The 17,751-nt window shown below is 39.9% G+C and overlaps 1 protein-coding gene and 1 pseudogene across 1 annotated transcript; one reads left to right on the forward strand and one right to left on the reverse strand.

The window, feature by feature from the left end:
- The first annotated feature begins 6,660 nt into the window (after positions 1-6,660).
- LOC148689659 (uncharacterized) lies at positions 6,661-7,335 on the forward strand (annotated as a pseudogene).
- Positions 7,336-10,924: 3,589 nt separating this feature from the next.
- On the reverse strand, positions 10,925-11,779 carry LOC148689660 (uncharacterized). The gene is made up of 2 exons (XM_088688517.1): positions 11,648-11,779; positions 10,925-11,557 (listed from the first exon to the last, which is right to left on the reverse strand). Exons 1-2 carry the CDS (start codon positions 11,777-11,779, stop codon positions 10,925-10,927), a joined length of 765 nt encoding a protein of 254 aa, XP_088544643.1.
- Positions 11,780-17,751: the final 5,972 nt, after the last annotated feature.

Raw genomic sequence — 17,751 nt, forward strand, 5'->3', positions numbered from 1 at the left:
AAAAAAAAAAATTATATTTTTAGTTTTTAATATTTAATTAATTTTTTAATAGAGAGTGGGCCCTGTCTCAAGCCACGTCACTTTAACGGAAGAAGTGACATACAAACTAATGGAATCTATGAAATTGTAACAAATTCGTAAAATGAGGTATGACATTGACATTTTTTAAAGATGAGTTATGAAACTGTGACTGGCCCAATAATTAAGGTAATTTTATGTAATTTATCCAAAAATTTAATCTTATTAAGAAGATTTGATTTGAATATATAAACAAAATAGGTATGATATAGAAAGTGAACAAATAAACAACGAACAAAGCTCACTCTGGAAAGTACTTGTGCCTTCATTCATATACTACTCATTTGGAAAATTTTCAAAATAATTGAAAGTAGTTTTGGTGCAATTGGTTTTGAGTTTCACAAGTACTTTAAGTGTTTATTTTAGAATAAGTACCGTATATGTGCTTCTTGCAGAAAGTACTTAAAATGTTTTTCCAGAATTTATTTGAATTTTTATTGAGGATTGCTTTCAAAAAAAATTTTATCAAAAACTTTTTCCATCATTTTAAAAGCACTTTCAAATGAACTCTTAGAGGTTTTTTTTTTTTTTTTTTTTTTTTGAAAAAATAGGACGAGCTGATGCCTTTGCCACGACTATCCATCCTTCCAAACAAACTCTTAGCGTTTTGGATGCTTGTTTTCTTATTTACTCATTTAAGCAATACTTTAAGTAATCCATAATTTATTGCAAGGGAGATCAAACTTGAATACAAGTGTAAAAGCAAAACTACTAATTAAGTCATCTTGACTACTGTTTTTGGGTTCATGTTAATTAATCATACATGATCTCTTATTTTCGTTATTTATTTTGTATTTTCTCTCTCATTACTTCAATTTTTCTCATTTTATTAATAGCTCGCCAATTAGTGCATGTTTCATGCTTGTACGAAGTTAACACTAGTTTATAGTTAAATGATCACAACTTGACAAATCAAGTCTACTATTGAATACATAATTCATCGAAAATTTTCTTACAAATATTGCTATCACAAATTTCCATGTAACCAACGTGACAGTGGATGCAATAATTGTACTTGGGCATCGTTATTGTCCAATTTTCTAATTATGTTACAAATTAAATAGGTATTATAATTGACTACTAAGAACCGTAAGCATCATTGTTATGATTAAACTTTAAAAAATGATAACAACAACAACATTAAAAAAACAAAATAATAATAATAATAATAAAACATTTAAGAATTTGTTAGAGCATACTAATTGTAATTAACATTTTTTAGCCTAAACCTTTGTGCGTAGTAGAACAATGTAAACAAGTTAAGCGTTAGATGTTAGATTTGGTACTTCTACTCAGGCTATTCATGTAGAATAAACTAACTTTTTCATAATTCTTTTCCTAATTGTTGTTTAAGGGGCCTTGGAGAAGTAGCTTTCCATACTAAATTGTTGTGATTATAGAATTCACCTGCGTTGGAAAGTTTGACTAAAGACCATGCATGCACGCCTTCATAGATGTTTAGGCATATTCTTTACGCCTCTTTCAACTTGATTTGATGTGTCTTAACGTGCTTAATTATATACACATGAAATTTTGGGAGCACAGTTTTCAAGCAGATGAGAAATTCTAAAGCAGGTTTTGGTCTGCGTTTGGGGTTCACGAGTAGACCTTAGCGGCGCTCCAGCGGAATCCACGAAATTGAGTCTTTTGTTTTCAAAATTTCACTCTTTTTTACTTTGTTTTTCTATCCTATTTTTATTGGGTTTTCTTCTAATTCTAGAGGGTAAGAACTCACATATGCTAATTTAAATAAAATTATTTTTGCACTTCATATGTATACATATGAAGTGAGTTTATCGTGCATATAATCATGTTTCCAGAAAATTTGTTCAAGGGTTTCATTATAATTCAATACATATATTGAGGTTACGCGTGGTGGAAGATTCTGTGGAGTACAGTCGTGAAGCAAAATTGCAATGTCACAAAAGAAGACATAGCGGCTAGGTAAATCCTAGATTAGTCTTAAAAGACCACCACCATATTGAAACCTACTCCTCACCACAAACTCATCCCTAACATTCATTTCACAAAATTCGAACCACAACCCTCTGAAAGCATGAGCTCCGCCACGGTTTCAATTTTTTGGTGTCGTTCTCATCATTCCGGCGACAATAAGTCTTGAAGATGTCACCAATCAATACCTCTCGTAGAGTAGAGTTATGATCTTTAGATTGCATCATGCAGTTTGAATAGGTTTTTTTAAAATATTTACTAGTATACATTAAGGGGAGGGGGGACAGTTTAAAACTATTACATTAAATTTTGGTAAGGGGAGTTTTTCTCGACATTTAGGTTAAGCATTTATTTAGAATTCAAGGTTAGGAGTTTAGTGTTTGGAGTTTACACCATAGAGTTCATATGAGGATATGAAGTTCAAAAGTATAGTAGTTGAGCATTATCAAGAAAAATCACTTAGTACTATAATTTAATATTTAATTTAAATATTATCACGAAGACTATATCAAGCTATATAGTGTGTGGCACCATTTGGCGTTCACATGGTTTATAATGATAGATGTGATAGTACGAGGCAACGATCCGGCGCTGCTCATCCATTAAGACCTCCTCACCTCCTCAACTGCAAAACACTTCTCCTCGCTACGAACCATCTGGACTGCAGACAACGAAACAGACTCCATTTGAAGATGTGAAAAAGGAATTTAGGGTTTAAGAGTTTTGTGTTGAATGTTAAGCGTTGACAAGTCAGAATTTTGAGTTTTTTTCACATGACTTCGTAGCATAACCTTCAATTATTTACGACAAAACCTAAGAGGAAAACTGGAAAAGTACGAAAACTTGGAGCATCGTTGGCTCGCTTTGAATTTTGAGTGAACAAAGATTAGGTTAGGCATGTGAAGAAATTTTGGCACTAAATTCTACTTGCCATGATTTGAGAGGGAGTAAACCTAGGGTACACGTCAATTTGACGGATCGATATGACAGCCGATCTGCCAATCCTGTCCCACGCGGAAAGATAGATGCCTGGCCTTTTGCCGAAGTCTATCGGTACGGGCGTAAACAGTTATGTCCTCAGATTATTCAAAACCGTTGAATTTGTGATCAATGATCCTTATAATTTTGCAAAAATGCATGATTAACAGTTCAAATGAATGATTCATTGATAAAAAATAAAATTAACCCATTAATGCTATTATTTTTTTACTTTTCATACACTCTTGTTAATTTTTATTCATCGATTTTTCTTAATTTATTTGATTTGATAGCCAGAAACTAAAAGAGATGCTTAAGAAGTAAAAATGAGTTTGTGGATGATACTCTTAAAATGCATATAAAGATTGGGTGAACCAGGACTAGTATTACATAGGAAATTGTTTGATTTCTTCACTGGAAATTCTCCAGGACCTTCTAAGTTTGTCATTAGTACAAAGACTAGTATTACGCAGGAAATTACAACTGCTTATAAAGATCGGGTGAACAAGGACTTGGCTTTACTCAGTCTTCTTATTGCTACACTTTCAAATGATATAATGAAGCATGTCATTGGTTGCAAAATTTTACATGAAGCTAAAGACTGAATTCTATACTGCACAAAAAGGTGGTGATTCAGTGGACAAATTCTTGTTAAGATTGAAAGGTATACGGATCAATTAGTCTTTGATGATGAGAATATCACTGATAATGACTTCATTATAGCAATTTTGTCTGGTTTACCTGCTGATTTTGATATGATCAAGATTGTAATTCTTGCAAGGGATTCAACTATGTCCTTAAAGGATTACAGGGCTCAACTTTTTGGGCTTGAGGCTACTATTGAATCAAGGATGCATTCTCTGATTAATTCTATGTCAGCTATGTATGTACAAGGAGAGGGATCTAATTCTCACATATTCCAAGGAGGTTATCAAAGATTTTAGCAGAGTGAGAGTTCAAATTCACAAGGATATTCAAATGGTTATGATGATGATTGTTGATGCACAAAATCGACGAGGACTTTGGTACAACAGAAAGTGTCAAGTTTGTGACCTTCGCTAGATTGCTCTGGTCATTAGTGTGGATAAGTATGTAAATGAATATAGATAGGGAAGCAAACAACACAAGATGTACGTGGTTCACCCAGATTGGCTACGTTCACGGAGTAGAGGAGTTCTCATTAGTTATGAAGGGTTTACACAAATACATAGGTTCAAGCTCACTTTTAGTGAGTTCTAGTGAATAGTTTAGTACAAATGACATTAAGGATTATTATGGAAAAATGATCCCCTTTTATAGAAGAGAGTTTCTAGCTTTGTTCTGACATTGAAATGTGTCATGTTGTGGTTGGCCTCTGATATCGACACGTGTTGCGCTATGATTGGCCTCTGATACCGACATGTGTCGCATTGTGATTGGCCTCCTGGTTGGAGGAAAAGTCTTGTGGGTCCTTGACGGTATATGTTGATCGGTGCTTAGTAGTTTCGGGATTGGTCAAGTATGGTGCAAATAGTGCTCCCCTAAGTTCCCGAGTAAGGGAAGCTCCTCGGTTGGGGACTTGCAAGATCCAAGCCATTGAGTAATCACGAAACTTCCAAGTACCGAAGTGTGGTGTCGCCTTCACTTGCCTTCTCTATCCTGTAAGTAAATATGGCATCTTCTCTTGGAAGTACTTTTCCTTCATCCAAGAGTGGTATCTTTAGTTGGTGTTTCGGGTTTGGTCAAGTGCGATACAAACCATATAGTAGGAGTCCCCCAAGTCTCTGAGCGAGTAAATCTGCCGAAGAAGGTGACAGACAAGGTAAGCAATCAGAGTTCCAAGCAATCAGTCTCAGATCGGTAGGTTGATCTTGGGTTCCGGCTGATTGTGTTCGTTCTCCTTGTCTCTCATTCAACAACAAGGATAAAAAGAAGAAACAGGGGGAATAGATGATATGAGGTACTCTTGTTTTTGGAGAAGACGGACGAATCGGCACGTGCTTTGTTGTATTTGACTTTCCACAGGTGTATTCTTGAACTGGACTAGAGGGTTTCTGGTTTCCTTCAAAAGAGCGAGCCGACTCCAGAATTTGAGGGTCAAAACAAGTCCGTCAAATCTGGAGTATGTTCGATCCTGATGATATGGGATATTTTCGTTGTTTAACAAAGTAGTGGATGTGGTATGACGAGGCTTTGTTCTTCGACGACGGTGCTAGCAAAAGGCTGTTGAGGCTTCTCGATCTCTTCAATTAGAGCAATGATGCCGAGCTTGGATTTGACTTAAACTCCTCCGTTTGGATTGTGCGGTTCCACAAGAAGGGCGTCGTGTTGTAGTGATCTGTTATAGCTCGTCGTTGAACCTTCTGCTTTAATCTTTTGTATAGCAGAAATGGTGCGCAACCTTTGCATTTAAATGGTCCTTTAGAGCACTACTTCTTAGCGACTCATCCATGCTTGGTAGCTTCAGTGTAAAAAGCCAATATCGTACCAACTGTTCTGAGGTATTTTTCGAAGGAATTCGTGACCTTGACAACAGTTGAGGATGAGTACTCGAGGGTAATGCTAGGCAAGCAACCAGGCAAAGGTTCTGCGCACTCAGTTCTAGATCGGAAGTTTGATTTCAGGTTAAGACTGATTGCATTCTTTCTTCTTGTCCTGCAGGTAAGAGCAAGGGCAAATGAAAAGACAGGGAAAAAGCATGATATGGGATAATCTTGCTTTCAACCCTGATGATATAAGATATTCTTGCTCTGATGTGGCTGGTTGGCAAGGGTATTATAGAGGGAGAAGAAAACGGAGTATTTCGAGAGGCTAGATTGGGAGTGCCATTTCGAATGTGAGGAAGAGTTGAGCATTTTTTTTTATTTGGCAGGTCTACCTGGCTGTGGAGGATGGAGGTCGACATATATAGGAATTGTCCCAACAGCGAGTAGTAATGTTGTTCCTTTACCCTTCTCGGTCAAAGCAATGTAATGGTCGCTGCAAGGTTCACGTGTTTTAACTTTGTCAAAGCACTTTGAAAAAGTGGTCTGTGGTATCCAGAAAGCTGATGTTGCGTGTGAGGATTATGGACAAATTTTATCCAAGGAAATCCGACTCTCGAAGTTCGGGGAGCGGTGCCTCTTCGATTTCTGAGCAGGCAATCTTGTTGGGGATATGGTTCTCGAGATTCGAAGAGCGGTGCCTCGTCGATTTTTGGGCAAGCAATCTTGTTGGGAGTGTTTTCTCGGATGTGAAGAAAGGTTGGGCATTTTTGCAAGTCTGCTTTGCCCCGGAACACAAAGGTTGACACACATAAGGATTTTCCAATTATCAAGCAGTGGTGTTGTTCCTTTACCCTTGTGGGTAATAGTAAGGTAACTGGACTTTCAAAATTTACGCATCTTAACTTTGTCAGAGTTCTTTGGCAAAGTTATCCTTGGTATCCGAGGAACTGATGTCACGTATGAAAATTGCTAATAAATCTTACTCAAGGAAATCTACTTTTCGAAATTCGGAAAGTGGTGCCTCTTCGATTTTTGAACAAACGGCCATATTGCCCTTTCTTTTATAGAGGCATCAATTGTGTTCAAGAAGTACGTTCAGAGAGTTACTACTTGTAGGAATTCTTCCCTTATTTTCGTACTTTTGAGACTTATTATACCTCATTTTTTTTCTTCACCTTTTCTGAGAATGTCTGGCTCGTCCGACCGTCGTTTGGACTTGAATGTTGTGGAAGAGGTAGCCATGTCTCCTCAAGATAACATATGGCGCCCATCCTTCTTATCTCCTACTGGTCCCCTTACTATTGGGGACTCTGTGATGAAGAATGATATAACCGTTACGGTGGTGGCCAAGAATCTTCTCACTCCCAAAGACAACATACTACTTTCCAAACGGTCCGATGAGTTAGCTGTTAAGGATTCTCTGGTTTTCAGTGTTCAGTGTGCAGGTTCTGTGTCTAATATGGCCCAACGTCTATTTGCTCGAACCTGCCAAGTTGAATCGTTGGCAACTAAAGTGATAAGTCTCAAACAGGAGATCAAAGGGCTTAAGCACGAGAATAAACAATTGCACATGCTCGCACATAGCTATGCTACAAACATGAAGAGAAAGCTTGACCAGTTACAGGAATTCGAGGGTTAGATTTTAAGTGATCATCAGAGGTTTATGATTTTGTTCGAAAGGCATTTATTGCCTTCGTCTTCTGGGGCTGTACCACGTACTGAAGCTCCAAATGATCAACCTCTGGTGCCTCCTCTTTCTGGGGTTCTGCCCAGTACTAAGGCTCTAAATGACCATCCTCTGGTGCTTTATATTTTTGAAGCTTTGCCGAGTGCTGAGACTTCTCATGAGCAACCTTTGTGAAGCCCCCTCCTGTTTGTTTGTTTTGACTCATGTGTATGCACGTATTTGTAATTTATCGAAGATATCAATAAATAAAATTTACTTCATTCAACCTGTTGTGTTAAATACATTGAGGCGTCCTTCACTAAATTCTTTGAATTTTTTATTTTGTTAAAGTTTGCATGTTAAAACTTCATGGGTGGACCATGTAGGTTGAAGTAGTGCTCCCTTAATTTGCCGAGTGAGGAAAACTTCTCGATTGGGGACTTGAAAAATCCAAGGCATTGAGTAGTCGCGAAACTTTCGAGTACCAAGGTGTAGTGGTATATGGTAGGAGTCCCCCAAGTCTCTGGTCGAGTGAGTTGACGAAGGAGGTGCCTTGCTAGTAGCCAATTTTCCAAACAAAACTTCACCATTTTCCTTTCTAAGTGGTTACCCAAAACTCCTCCTTCATATATTTTTGGTATGAAAGTTGTTAGGCCCAAAGAAGGAGAAGCCTAGGCTCCTTTCTTTCTTTCTTTCTTTTTTTTTTTTTTTTTTTTTTTTTTTTTAATTTTCGAATTTTCGATTTTATTTGGTTTTTTAATAGGTGAAGCTTTTGTGTTGAAACTTTGTAGGTGAAGCTTTTGTTGGGCACCATAAATTGATTTTGCTTCACACTATCTTGATCAAGAGTGTGTGAAGCTTTTGAGAATTGTAGTTGCTCTCCATTGATGAAGCTTTGTTTAATGTTGAAGCTTTGTAGGTGAAGCTTTTGTTGGGCACCATAAATTGATTTTGCTTCACACTATCTTGATCAAGAGTGTGTGAAGTTTTTGAGAATTGTAGTTGCTCTCCATTGATGAAGCTTTGTTGTTGAAGCTTTGTAGGTGAAGCTTTGTAGGTGAAGCTTTGGTGTTGAAGCTTTTGTGTTGAAACTCTGTAGGTGAAGCTTTTGTGTTGAAGCTTTATGTTGGTCACCATAAATTAATTTTGCTTCACACTATCTTGATCAAGAGTGTGTGAAGCTTTTGAGAATTGTAGTTACTCTCCATTGATGAAGCTTTGTTTAATGTTGAAGCTTTGTAGGTGAAGCTTTTGTTGGGCACCATAAATTGATTTTGCTTCACACTATCTTGATCAAGAGTGTGTGAAGCTTTTGAGAATTTTAGTTGCTCTCCATTGATGAAGCTTTGTTTGATGTTGAATCTTTGTAGGTGAAGCTTTGGTGTTGAAACTTTGTAGGTGAAGCTTTTGTGTTGAAGCTTTGTGTTGATCACCATAAATTGATTTTGCTTCACACTATCTTGATCAAGAGTGTGTGAAGCTTTTAAGAATTGTAGTTGTCTTCCATTGATGAAGTTGATGTGTTCCCCCTCCTTTATTTTTTTATATTTTTTTATTTTTTTTATTTTTGGAGTGGGGGAACTGAAAAGTTGAAGTTTGACATTCCCTAGACTTTCCATGTGGGGCTTTCTCATGGTTTGAATTTGAATTTTGAATTTCTTTGATCTTGTTGAACTTATATAAGAAGGATAAGTTTCCACTTTTTACCTTGCCTTCATTTGTTCATTTTGTAGTAATCTTTGAAGGCATAGTGTTCTCTAGTTGAGAGGGATTCCGGCATTGCTTTGCGCCATCTTTAGGTTGGTAGTCTTATCCACTAGATCGCATACTTTCATTCTTGTTGAATTGTTTGAGTGTTCATGTATTTGGTTGAGAACGTGATGAACTGGTTGAGCTTTTCTTTATGCCCTAGGAACTTCCTTATGTTTCGATCTTTCATGCAGTGATAGAGTTTGTTTTTGTTTGTTGTAGATGTCAGAGTCTGGAAGTCCTAGTGATGAGGGATCCCCTAGCTCTAGCTCTAGGTTTAAGCTTGCAATGTTGGAGTCTTCAAGGCCTTTGTTGGAGTCATGTACAAAAGAAACATTGGATGATCTTCGCAATTGTCGAACCTTAGCCAATATTGGTTCTTCCTCCTTCATGTCAGTGGGTGAGGGGGTTGTTTTTGACGCCATACCCATATTTAGCTCTTAGGGGTGAAGTTGCCTTTGCACCCTTGGTTGCAACGGATTCTGTCTTTCATTGGATATTCGCCTGGGCAACTCAATCCTGGTTTTTGGGATACCTTGATCGGGTTTTATATTATTTGGATGGAATGTGGGTTAGGTGAGCCTTTCTTCCATCAATGGCGCTACTGTTATAAGATGCGCCTGGTGAAAGCATGCCCTGTGTATGCCGAGTATGCATGTCGAAGTGAGAGAGAGCGTATTGTCTTTGGTAAGAAAAAGGCGTACTGCACTTGGAAAAATCGTTGGTGCTTTCTTTATAATGATTGGGAGCATGTTAGAGGTGTCACGCCTAAGTGACGTGTTCTTACTCAATTCCAGACTGTAGGTTATAATGTATCCATTGTTCTCATTGTTTGCTATTTGTTGTAGTTTCTTCTTGCGTCTAACATTTTCCTTTATGCAGTGACTCAAGGCAACATCAAATTGTCTGAATGGGAACTAGCTGATGTAGAGAAGGTGTTTAGGGTGTCTAAAGAGGATAGAAATTTTCCTTTAGCTCAACGCTTGTACAGTGTGAGTCGACTTGTAATAGTACTTCAGGTGATCAACGTTCCATGGATGGCCAAGGGTCTTGCCATCGGAGCTCCTGAGCTTGTAGGAACCAGGGCGACTGATGCAATAACTTCAAACGGTTCATCCCAATTTGGGCTAAGCGTGCCTTCACTTGGGACTCTGTCACAGAGTAGTCTTTTCTTCAATACCCAGTCCCCCACTTTGAAAAAACGAGGTTTGACTCTTGAGTCATAGTAGTTGGAGATGCGCTTCTTGTAGGCGACATTCCTCAAGTGAGCTTGGTTTCTGTGTTCCTTGACTAGATCCAAGTTGAGGGTGAGTTGTTTGTCATTTTCACTTTGCATGTAGTTCTAGACTCGGAACATTGCTTGCTCAAGCTCAACTGGGACAACGGCCTTTGTACCAAAGGTAAGTAAGAATGAAGTTTCTCCTGTTGAAGTCCGATATAAAGTGCGGTATGACCAAAGAACTTGGGGTAGAAATTCTGGCTAACAGCCTTTAGCCTTGTCCAAGCTGGTTTTCAAAGTGTGCTTGATTATTTTGTTGATGGCCTCAACTTGTCCGTTGAACTGGGGATAAGCTAGGAAGGCAAAACATAAGTTAATGTTGAACTTAGAACAGAACATCCTGAACTTCTTGTTGTTGAACTGTCTCCCATTATTCGTGACTATCACATTAGGAATGCCAAATCTGCAAAGGATGTTCTTCCATACGAAGTCTTCTATTTTTGCCTCAGTAATGGTTGCCAAAGGTTCTACTTCAACCCACTTTGTGAAGTAGTCAACTGCAATGATTGCATAGCGGACCTTGCCCTTCCCTGCAGGCATTGGGCCGATCAAATCAAGTCCCCATTGGGTGAAAGGCCAAAGGCTGATCATAGAAGTAAGAGGCTCGGGAGGGGAGTGATGAATAGTTATGTAGCATTGACACTTATCACAAGAGCGGGATATTCTAATGGCATCTTGGTAGAGTGTTGGCCAATAATATCCTTGGCGAAAAGCCTTATGTGTTAGGGATCGAGATCCAGCATGATCTCTGTATACTCATTCATGTATTTCTCGAAGGACAATTTCTGCTTCCGCATGTGTGAGGCACCGTAAGTATGCTAGGTTAAAACCTCGCTTGTAGAGTTGGTCATTAGTGATCAGGTAGCAGGTAGACTTGTATCGAATCTGCTTAGCTTGGACTTTATCATTTGGGAGGGTGTCATGAGCAAGGAATTTATAAATCGGGGTGATCCAGCTATCCCCCTGTTGTAAGTTGCACACTTCTGCGACCATGGTGCTTGGTGCTGCCAACAATTCGACATGAATTTTTCTCCCAATCTTGTCTTCCACTACTGAGGCGAGGCAAGCTAAAGCGTCTGCATGACTGTTTGCCGCTTGAGGGACTTGGATGATCTGGTAGTGGAAGTGCTTGAGCAAAAGCTGCGTTTGCGCAAAATACGCTGCCATGGAATTATCCTTAGCGTCAAAGTTGTTCGTGACCTGGTTAACCACCAATTGGGAGTCACTGAAGATATTAATTTGTTTAACTCCAAAGTGTTTGGCCAAACGTAAGCCTACTAAAAGGGCCTCATACTCGGCCTCATTGTTTGACGCCTTGAATTTGAAGCGAATAGCATACTCTATTACCACTTTGTCGGGGGTAGTCAGGACTAGTCTTGCTCCACAGCCCTGTTGGTTGGATGAGCCATCAAGATATAGAGTCTATACTGGAAGTGTTGGTTCTACCTTACGGGTTTTCAGAGGTGATGAAGCCACTACCTCAGGTGTAGGAGAAATGTCAACAGGATAAGTGAATTCGGCGATGAAATCTGCAACTGCTTGGCCCTTCTCAGCTGGCTTTGGGTGGTAGGAGATGTGAAACTCTCCCAGTGCTATTGCCCATTTGATCATTCACCCCGAAGTGTCAGGATTCTGAAGTATTTGTCGAATGGGGTGATTGGTAAGCACGATGATGGAGTATGCTTGGAAGTAGGTGTGAAGTTTTTAAGCAGACATGACAAATGCTAGAGCTAATTTCTCAATCTTGGAGTATCGTGTCTCCGCATCTTGTAGAGCCTTGCTAGCTTAGTAGACAAGTCGTTCGATACTATCATCCCTATGAATGAGGACGGAACTAACTGCTGAAGCCGAGACAGACAGATAGATAATTAGGGTGTCGCCAACTTCAGGTTTGGAAAGCAAAGGGGCTTTACTCATGTACTCCTTAAGGTTCTTAAATGCTTCGGCACATTCATCAGTCCATGTAATTTACTTCTTACTTCCCTTAAGTGCTTTGAAAAAAGGAGCGCATTTGTATGTGGCCTTAGAGATGAATCTGGTCAAGCCTGCCACTTTGCCAGTAAGGCGCTAGATGTCTTTTGAGGTTATTGGTTTTTTCATGTCCATGATTGCTTTGATCTTCTTGGGGTTAGCTTCAATGCCTCGTTGGCTAATCATGAAGCCCAAGAATTTTCCAGAGCCTACGCCGAAAGCGCATTTGTTGGGGTTCAACCTCATTCAATACTTCTTCAGAATGGAAAAGGTTTCAGACAAGTTAGTGATGTGTTGGTCAGCATGTTTGCTTTTGACTAACATATCATCAACATAAACTTCCATGTTTTTCCCAATCTGTTCAGCTGAACATTGAATTGACTAATCTTTGATAAGTCGCCCCTGCATTCTTTAGGCCGAATGGCATGACTTTATAGCAATATAGTCCTCTGTTAGTAGTGAAGGCCGTGTGTTCTTGGTCCAAAGGGTTCATGAGGCTTTAGTTGTACCCTGAGTAAGCATCCATGAAGCTCAAGAGTTCACACCCTGGTGTAGAGTCTATAAGTCTATCAATGAGAGGAAGGGGAAAGTTATCCTTTGGGCATCCTTTGTTTAAGTCGGTGTAGTCGACACACATTCTCCACAAGATCTTTTAAAGCAAGAGACTCTCCTTGGTCGGATTTTTCTTAACAAATACCACATTTGCTACCCACATTGGATAATTGACTTCACGGATGAAGCCTATGCTTTTGAGTTTTTCAACTTCTACCTTTATTACCTTGTATCGTTCAGCATCATAAGATCTTCGCTTCTGTCTCACCGGCTTGGTCTTGGGACCAATACTTAAGCGATGACAGATGATATCAGGAGAGATGCCTGGTATGTGTTTGTATGACCAGGCGAAGACTTCAGTGTTTTCTTGCAAAAAAGAGATCAATGCCAACCGAATGGGTGGTGACAAAGTGGTGTCAATCTTCACTATGCGGTCCGGATAATCTTTTGAGATAGAGACCTTCTCCAACTCTTCAGCAGGTTGTGCTTATTGGGTGAAAAAGTCATATCGAGGATCGTCGAGTTAACTGTTACCACTGTGCAGATCCAAGTTGGCTTTGTCCAAGCTGGTCTTTATAACTTGGTCATGTATAGAAATTGTTTCTTTGGGTATATGCAAGTGTTGTTGCTTGACCGAAGTATTGTAACATGATCATGCACTAAGTTGATCTCTTCTAATGTAACCGTTGCTATGGGAGGTTGGAAATTTCATCAACAACATATGTGTGGATACCATGGCCTTGAGATCATTGATGCATGTGTGCCCAAAAATGACATTGTATGCTATTGGGCAATCAACCACCAGGAAGTTAGTGGTGATGGTGGCTGTGTAAGGGCCTGTACCAATGGTGAAGGGTAAGTGTATGCTCCCTAAAGGTTTCACGATATCACCGAAAAAGCTTATCAGAGGATAAACCGAATGATAGAGCAAGTGTTCAGCTACATTAAGTGTTTTGAAAGCTTCAGCAAACATGATATTGACCGACGCCCCCGTGTCTACCAGGATTCGTCGTACATCAAAGTTGGCCATGTGAGCCTCCACAATCAGTGGGTCGTTGTGAGGATAGATGATACCTCTTTCTTCCTCAGGGTAAAAACATATTGGATCCCAGATAGGCTTTTGATACTTGCCTCCCCTGATGTCTTCCACGTGAAACACTTGGTGGTCAGGCCTCAAAGTTCGTTCATTGTTTTTCATGGCCCTATTGGAAGATTTAGATATGGGTGTGCCACCATTTATGGAATATATCACATTCACTTGGCGTTGGTTGCGGTTATCCCTTGGAGGATGAAGAAGGAATTGATGAATTTTTCCTTCACGTGCCAAAGCTTCAATATGATCACGGAGGGTGATACATTTCTCGTCATCATGGCCATTATACACGTGGTAACCACAAAACATGCAAGTGTTCTTCGTGGACTTGTAATCTGGCTCCCTCGACCTTCGCTTCGGTATCAAGTAAGCTATACTGGGGTAAATGGTCGTGCATGTGGCATTCAAAGGTGTGTATGTCTCATACCTCGGGGTAGGACCCTTCTTGACACGTGTTTGGCCCACTGCATTAACTGTCTGGGGGCGAGCATTATCGTGGCGATACCCTTGGTTATCGCAATAGTGCCCCTTACTCTTTTTATTAAAATGAAACTGGTGAAGATAGAAGTTTTTCCTCTTGCCATGAGAATGATACGCATGTTAACTTGGTGAGGGCAGGGGGAAGCGTCACCGCCATTTGGAAGGTTGAGGTCTTCTAATTCGGTTGGATCTGACTTCCACTCCCCATTTGCTGATAAAGGATGGCTGTAGGGAGTTTCCCTTGATGTGTCATTGCCCCGGCAGAGGCACGGTTGTAAGCCTGTGCCATCACCTCAAAGTAAGTCTTCTAAGTGTTAGCATTGATCATGTACTTGAAGAAACAGTCGCGTAGGCCTGCCGTGAAGGCTTTAAGGGTGATCTTGTCATCTGCCTTAGCGCAGCGAGAACACTCATGGCTGAAGCGGCCGACGTACTTTCGTAGTGACTCGTCCAGCTTATGGCGAATAGTGTACAAGTCATCTGCGGAATGCAAGCGATCTGTCTGGAAGATGTGTTGAGAGACAAACAGTTTCCTCAATTCCTCAAATGAGTCTACCGTCTCAGGTGGAAGACGGCAATACCAATTCAGAGCTCAACCAAAGAGGGTAGAAGGGAAGAGAAGACATTGCTCTTTGTCAGTGTGCATCCGGTATGCCATGGTGGACTCAAAGAGGTTAAGGTGTTCAATGAGGTTATCCCTTCCAATGTAGAGTTATAAGCCAAGCTTCTGCTTTTCTTTGCTTGGAGGGGGTGTCGAAGATTCTCCCTATAAGAGGGCCAGGCCTGGGTTGGTTCCAGTCAGGTATTTCAACCTGACGTTCGGCTTTCAACTTGTTTACTTCCTCAAAGAGTTGTAGGACAAGGGAGTCCTGAGTGGAGTCAGGTACTGCTGAATCCTTCTTCCATAAATCTCCATCTCTTCTTGGAAATAGGAAAGCTTGATCAAGAGCATGAAATTTTTCTTTGGACTCACCGTGCTGACTTCCAGGACGAGCCTGTCAAAATACCCCCGAGTCCCCCGTACCTTCATATTCCTCTAGGACTTGTCGCTCTTTCCCTAAATTGGCAGCTGGCTTGGGATATGGGAGGGGACTGAATCTTTCAGAAACCCTTGGGTCATTGACCTTCAAGCTTATGTGGATGGGGTTCTCTCGACGTTGCCTCAGGAAGTCCCGATAGTCACGATAAACGGTTTTCGATCCTTCCATTCCTTTTCCAAAAAGATGCATTCCTCCACTTCTTCTGCTTCGAGTCAAAGCAGTTGGGTCGAAAGAGGTCTCATGTTGATCAACACCTTGATGAGTAGCTCGCTCCCCATTAAGCATATCCATGTTGAATGCAGGTGATCCCCCGTGTTGAGGGGCACCCAGGTGGTGGTTGACTTCCACGGGGGCGATGAGTTCGTGTGTTTGAGTATACCTAGCTTCATGGAGCATCCTGAAGAACTTCTCATACTGCTCCTAGAGGATCTCATTCTTTATCGCTATCTTGTTGTTTTGAGCCTCTAGCTCATCGACTTTGGCCTGAAGAGCAAACCTCTTTTGTTCCTTCTTTCGTTGCTTCACACTAAGTGCAAGGGGGTGTTATTCTGCGAGCTGTGGCTCCCTTCGCTCTCTATGTTGGAGAGGGGTGCCTGGTCGAAAGAAAGTGTACGAGTGGTGGAAACCAGCTTGACAAAGCTGGAGAGAGTAGGAATAAGTGTGATTCCCACAAACGGTGCCAAATGTTGATGCACAAAATCGGCGAGGACTTTGGTATAACAGAAAGTGTCAAGTTTGTGACTTTCGCTAGATTGTTCTGGTTATTAGTGTGGATAAGTATGTAAATGAATAAAGATAGGGAAGCAAACAACACAAGATGTACGTGGTTCACCCAGATTGGCTACATCCACGGAATAGAGGAGTTCTCATTAGTTGTGAAAGGTTTACACAAATACATAGGTTCAAGCTCTCTTTTAGTGAGTTCTAATGAATAGTTTAGTACAAATGACATTAATGATTATTGTGGGAAAATGATCCCCTTTTATAGAAGAGAGTTTCTAGCTTTGTTCTGACATTGACACGTGTCATGTTGTGATTGGCCTTTTATATCAACACGTGTTGCACTGTGATTGGCCTCTGATACCGACACGCGTCGCATTGTGATTGGCCTCCTGGTTGGAGGAAAAGTCTTGTGGGTCCTTCACAGTATACTGTTGATCGGTGCTCAGTAGTTTTGGGATTGGTCAAGTGTGGTACAAACAATGATCAATCTCATGGCAATAAGTCTATGAGTTTCAATGAGATTTTGGATTTATGAGCAATGGTAATAAGTCTATTTAATTTCAACAAAGGAATCGTGGTAACAACAACAATCAAGATCTTTCTGTGGTGGCTTTGGAAATAGATTAGGAGGTGGCATCGATAATAACATTTTTTTTCTGGAAATAAGAAAGGTCATCAATTTCAGTATAGACATAACTTCTCTAGTAGTGGTTCAAATAAAGATAGCAACTATAATGGTAATACAAACTACAAATTTGCAATTTCACCAAAATGTCAAATATATTATAAGAGATGGCATAATGTACCAAATTGGTATTATTGGACTGACAAGTCAATCTTCTAGTTTTGTTGTTTGCCAAATTTGTGAAAAAAAATGGATTGTTTTGCTCTTGATTGTTATTGGATGAACAATTTTTCTTAACAAGGCAATCCACCACCACCTTCTCTTGTTCCAATAACTGCACAAACCAGACTTGATCAACAAAATGCTCTGTCAAAAAATGGACATGGTTGTCTAGTGCTGAGACATGGATTGTGGACACAGGTTTAGCTCATCATATGACTACAAATCTCAATGCTTTATCTCAAGTTACACTTTTTTATGGTCATGAGAAGATCCCTGTTGGTAGGGGTGAAGGTTTGGTAGTCAAACACATTGGTTCTCCAGTCATTTCCACACATAATCATGCTTTAATTCTACATAATATCTTACATATATCTATGACCACTATCAAATTTTTATCAATTAAGAAACTTTGCAAAGATAATAATTGTTGCTTTATTGTGATGATGTGACTTTCTTTATACAGGACACAAAGCCACAAGGGTATTTTGTACCAAGGAAAGACTGATGGTGAGGAACTGTTCAAAATTCCAGTCAATGTTTATGCAAATTCTTTTTCTTCAAGGCTAAGAAAATGTGATGCATTCTTAGGAAAGAATGTGCAGACATTAGCTTGGCATCAAAGGCTAGGACATCTATCTGAGGAGGTGTTGGCTGCAATATTGAAAGGTTCAAATATATTAGTTAGCATAGGTTCTTGTCTCTCTGTGTTCTTCTTGTACTAATTGAAAATGAGTAGACAATCTTTCCCCATAAAATAGCTTAATGCTAGTGGTTTGTTTAAAAAAATCCATTATGATGTGTGAGGTCCATCTCCAAAGCAATCTGTGGAGGGGTATAGATATTACATGAACTTTGTGGACAAATATTCAATATTCAT

The sequence above is a fragment of the Pyrus communis genome, chromosome 17 (assembly GCF_041283825.1).
Source record: "Pyrus communis isolate YQ-2024b chromosome 17, ASM4128382v1, whole genome shotgun sequence".
NCBI classification, from domain to species: domain Eukaryota; kingdom Viridiplantae; phylum Streptophyta; class Magnoliopsida; order Rosales; family Rosaceae; genus Pyrus; species Pyrus communis.

Coding starts and splice junctions, on each gene's coding strand:
- LOC148689660 (XM_088688517.1), bottom strand. CDS start 11,779: ATGATCAAATGGGCAATAGCACTGGGAGAGTTTCACATCTCCTACCAC. Junction 11,558..11,647: donor ACATTTCTCCTACACCTGAG/GTAGTGGCTTCA, acceptor TCCAACCAACAG/GGCTGTGGAGCAAGACTAGT.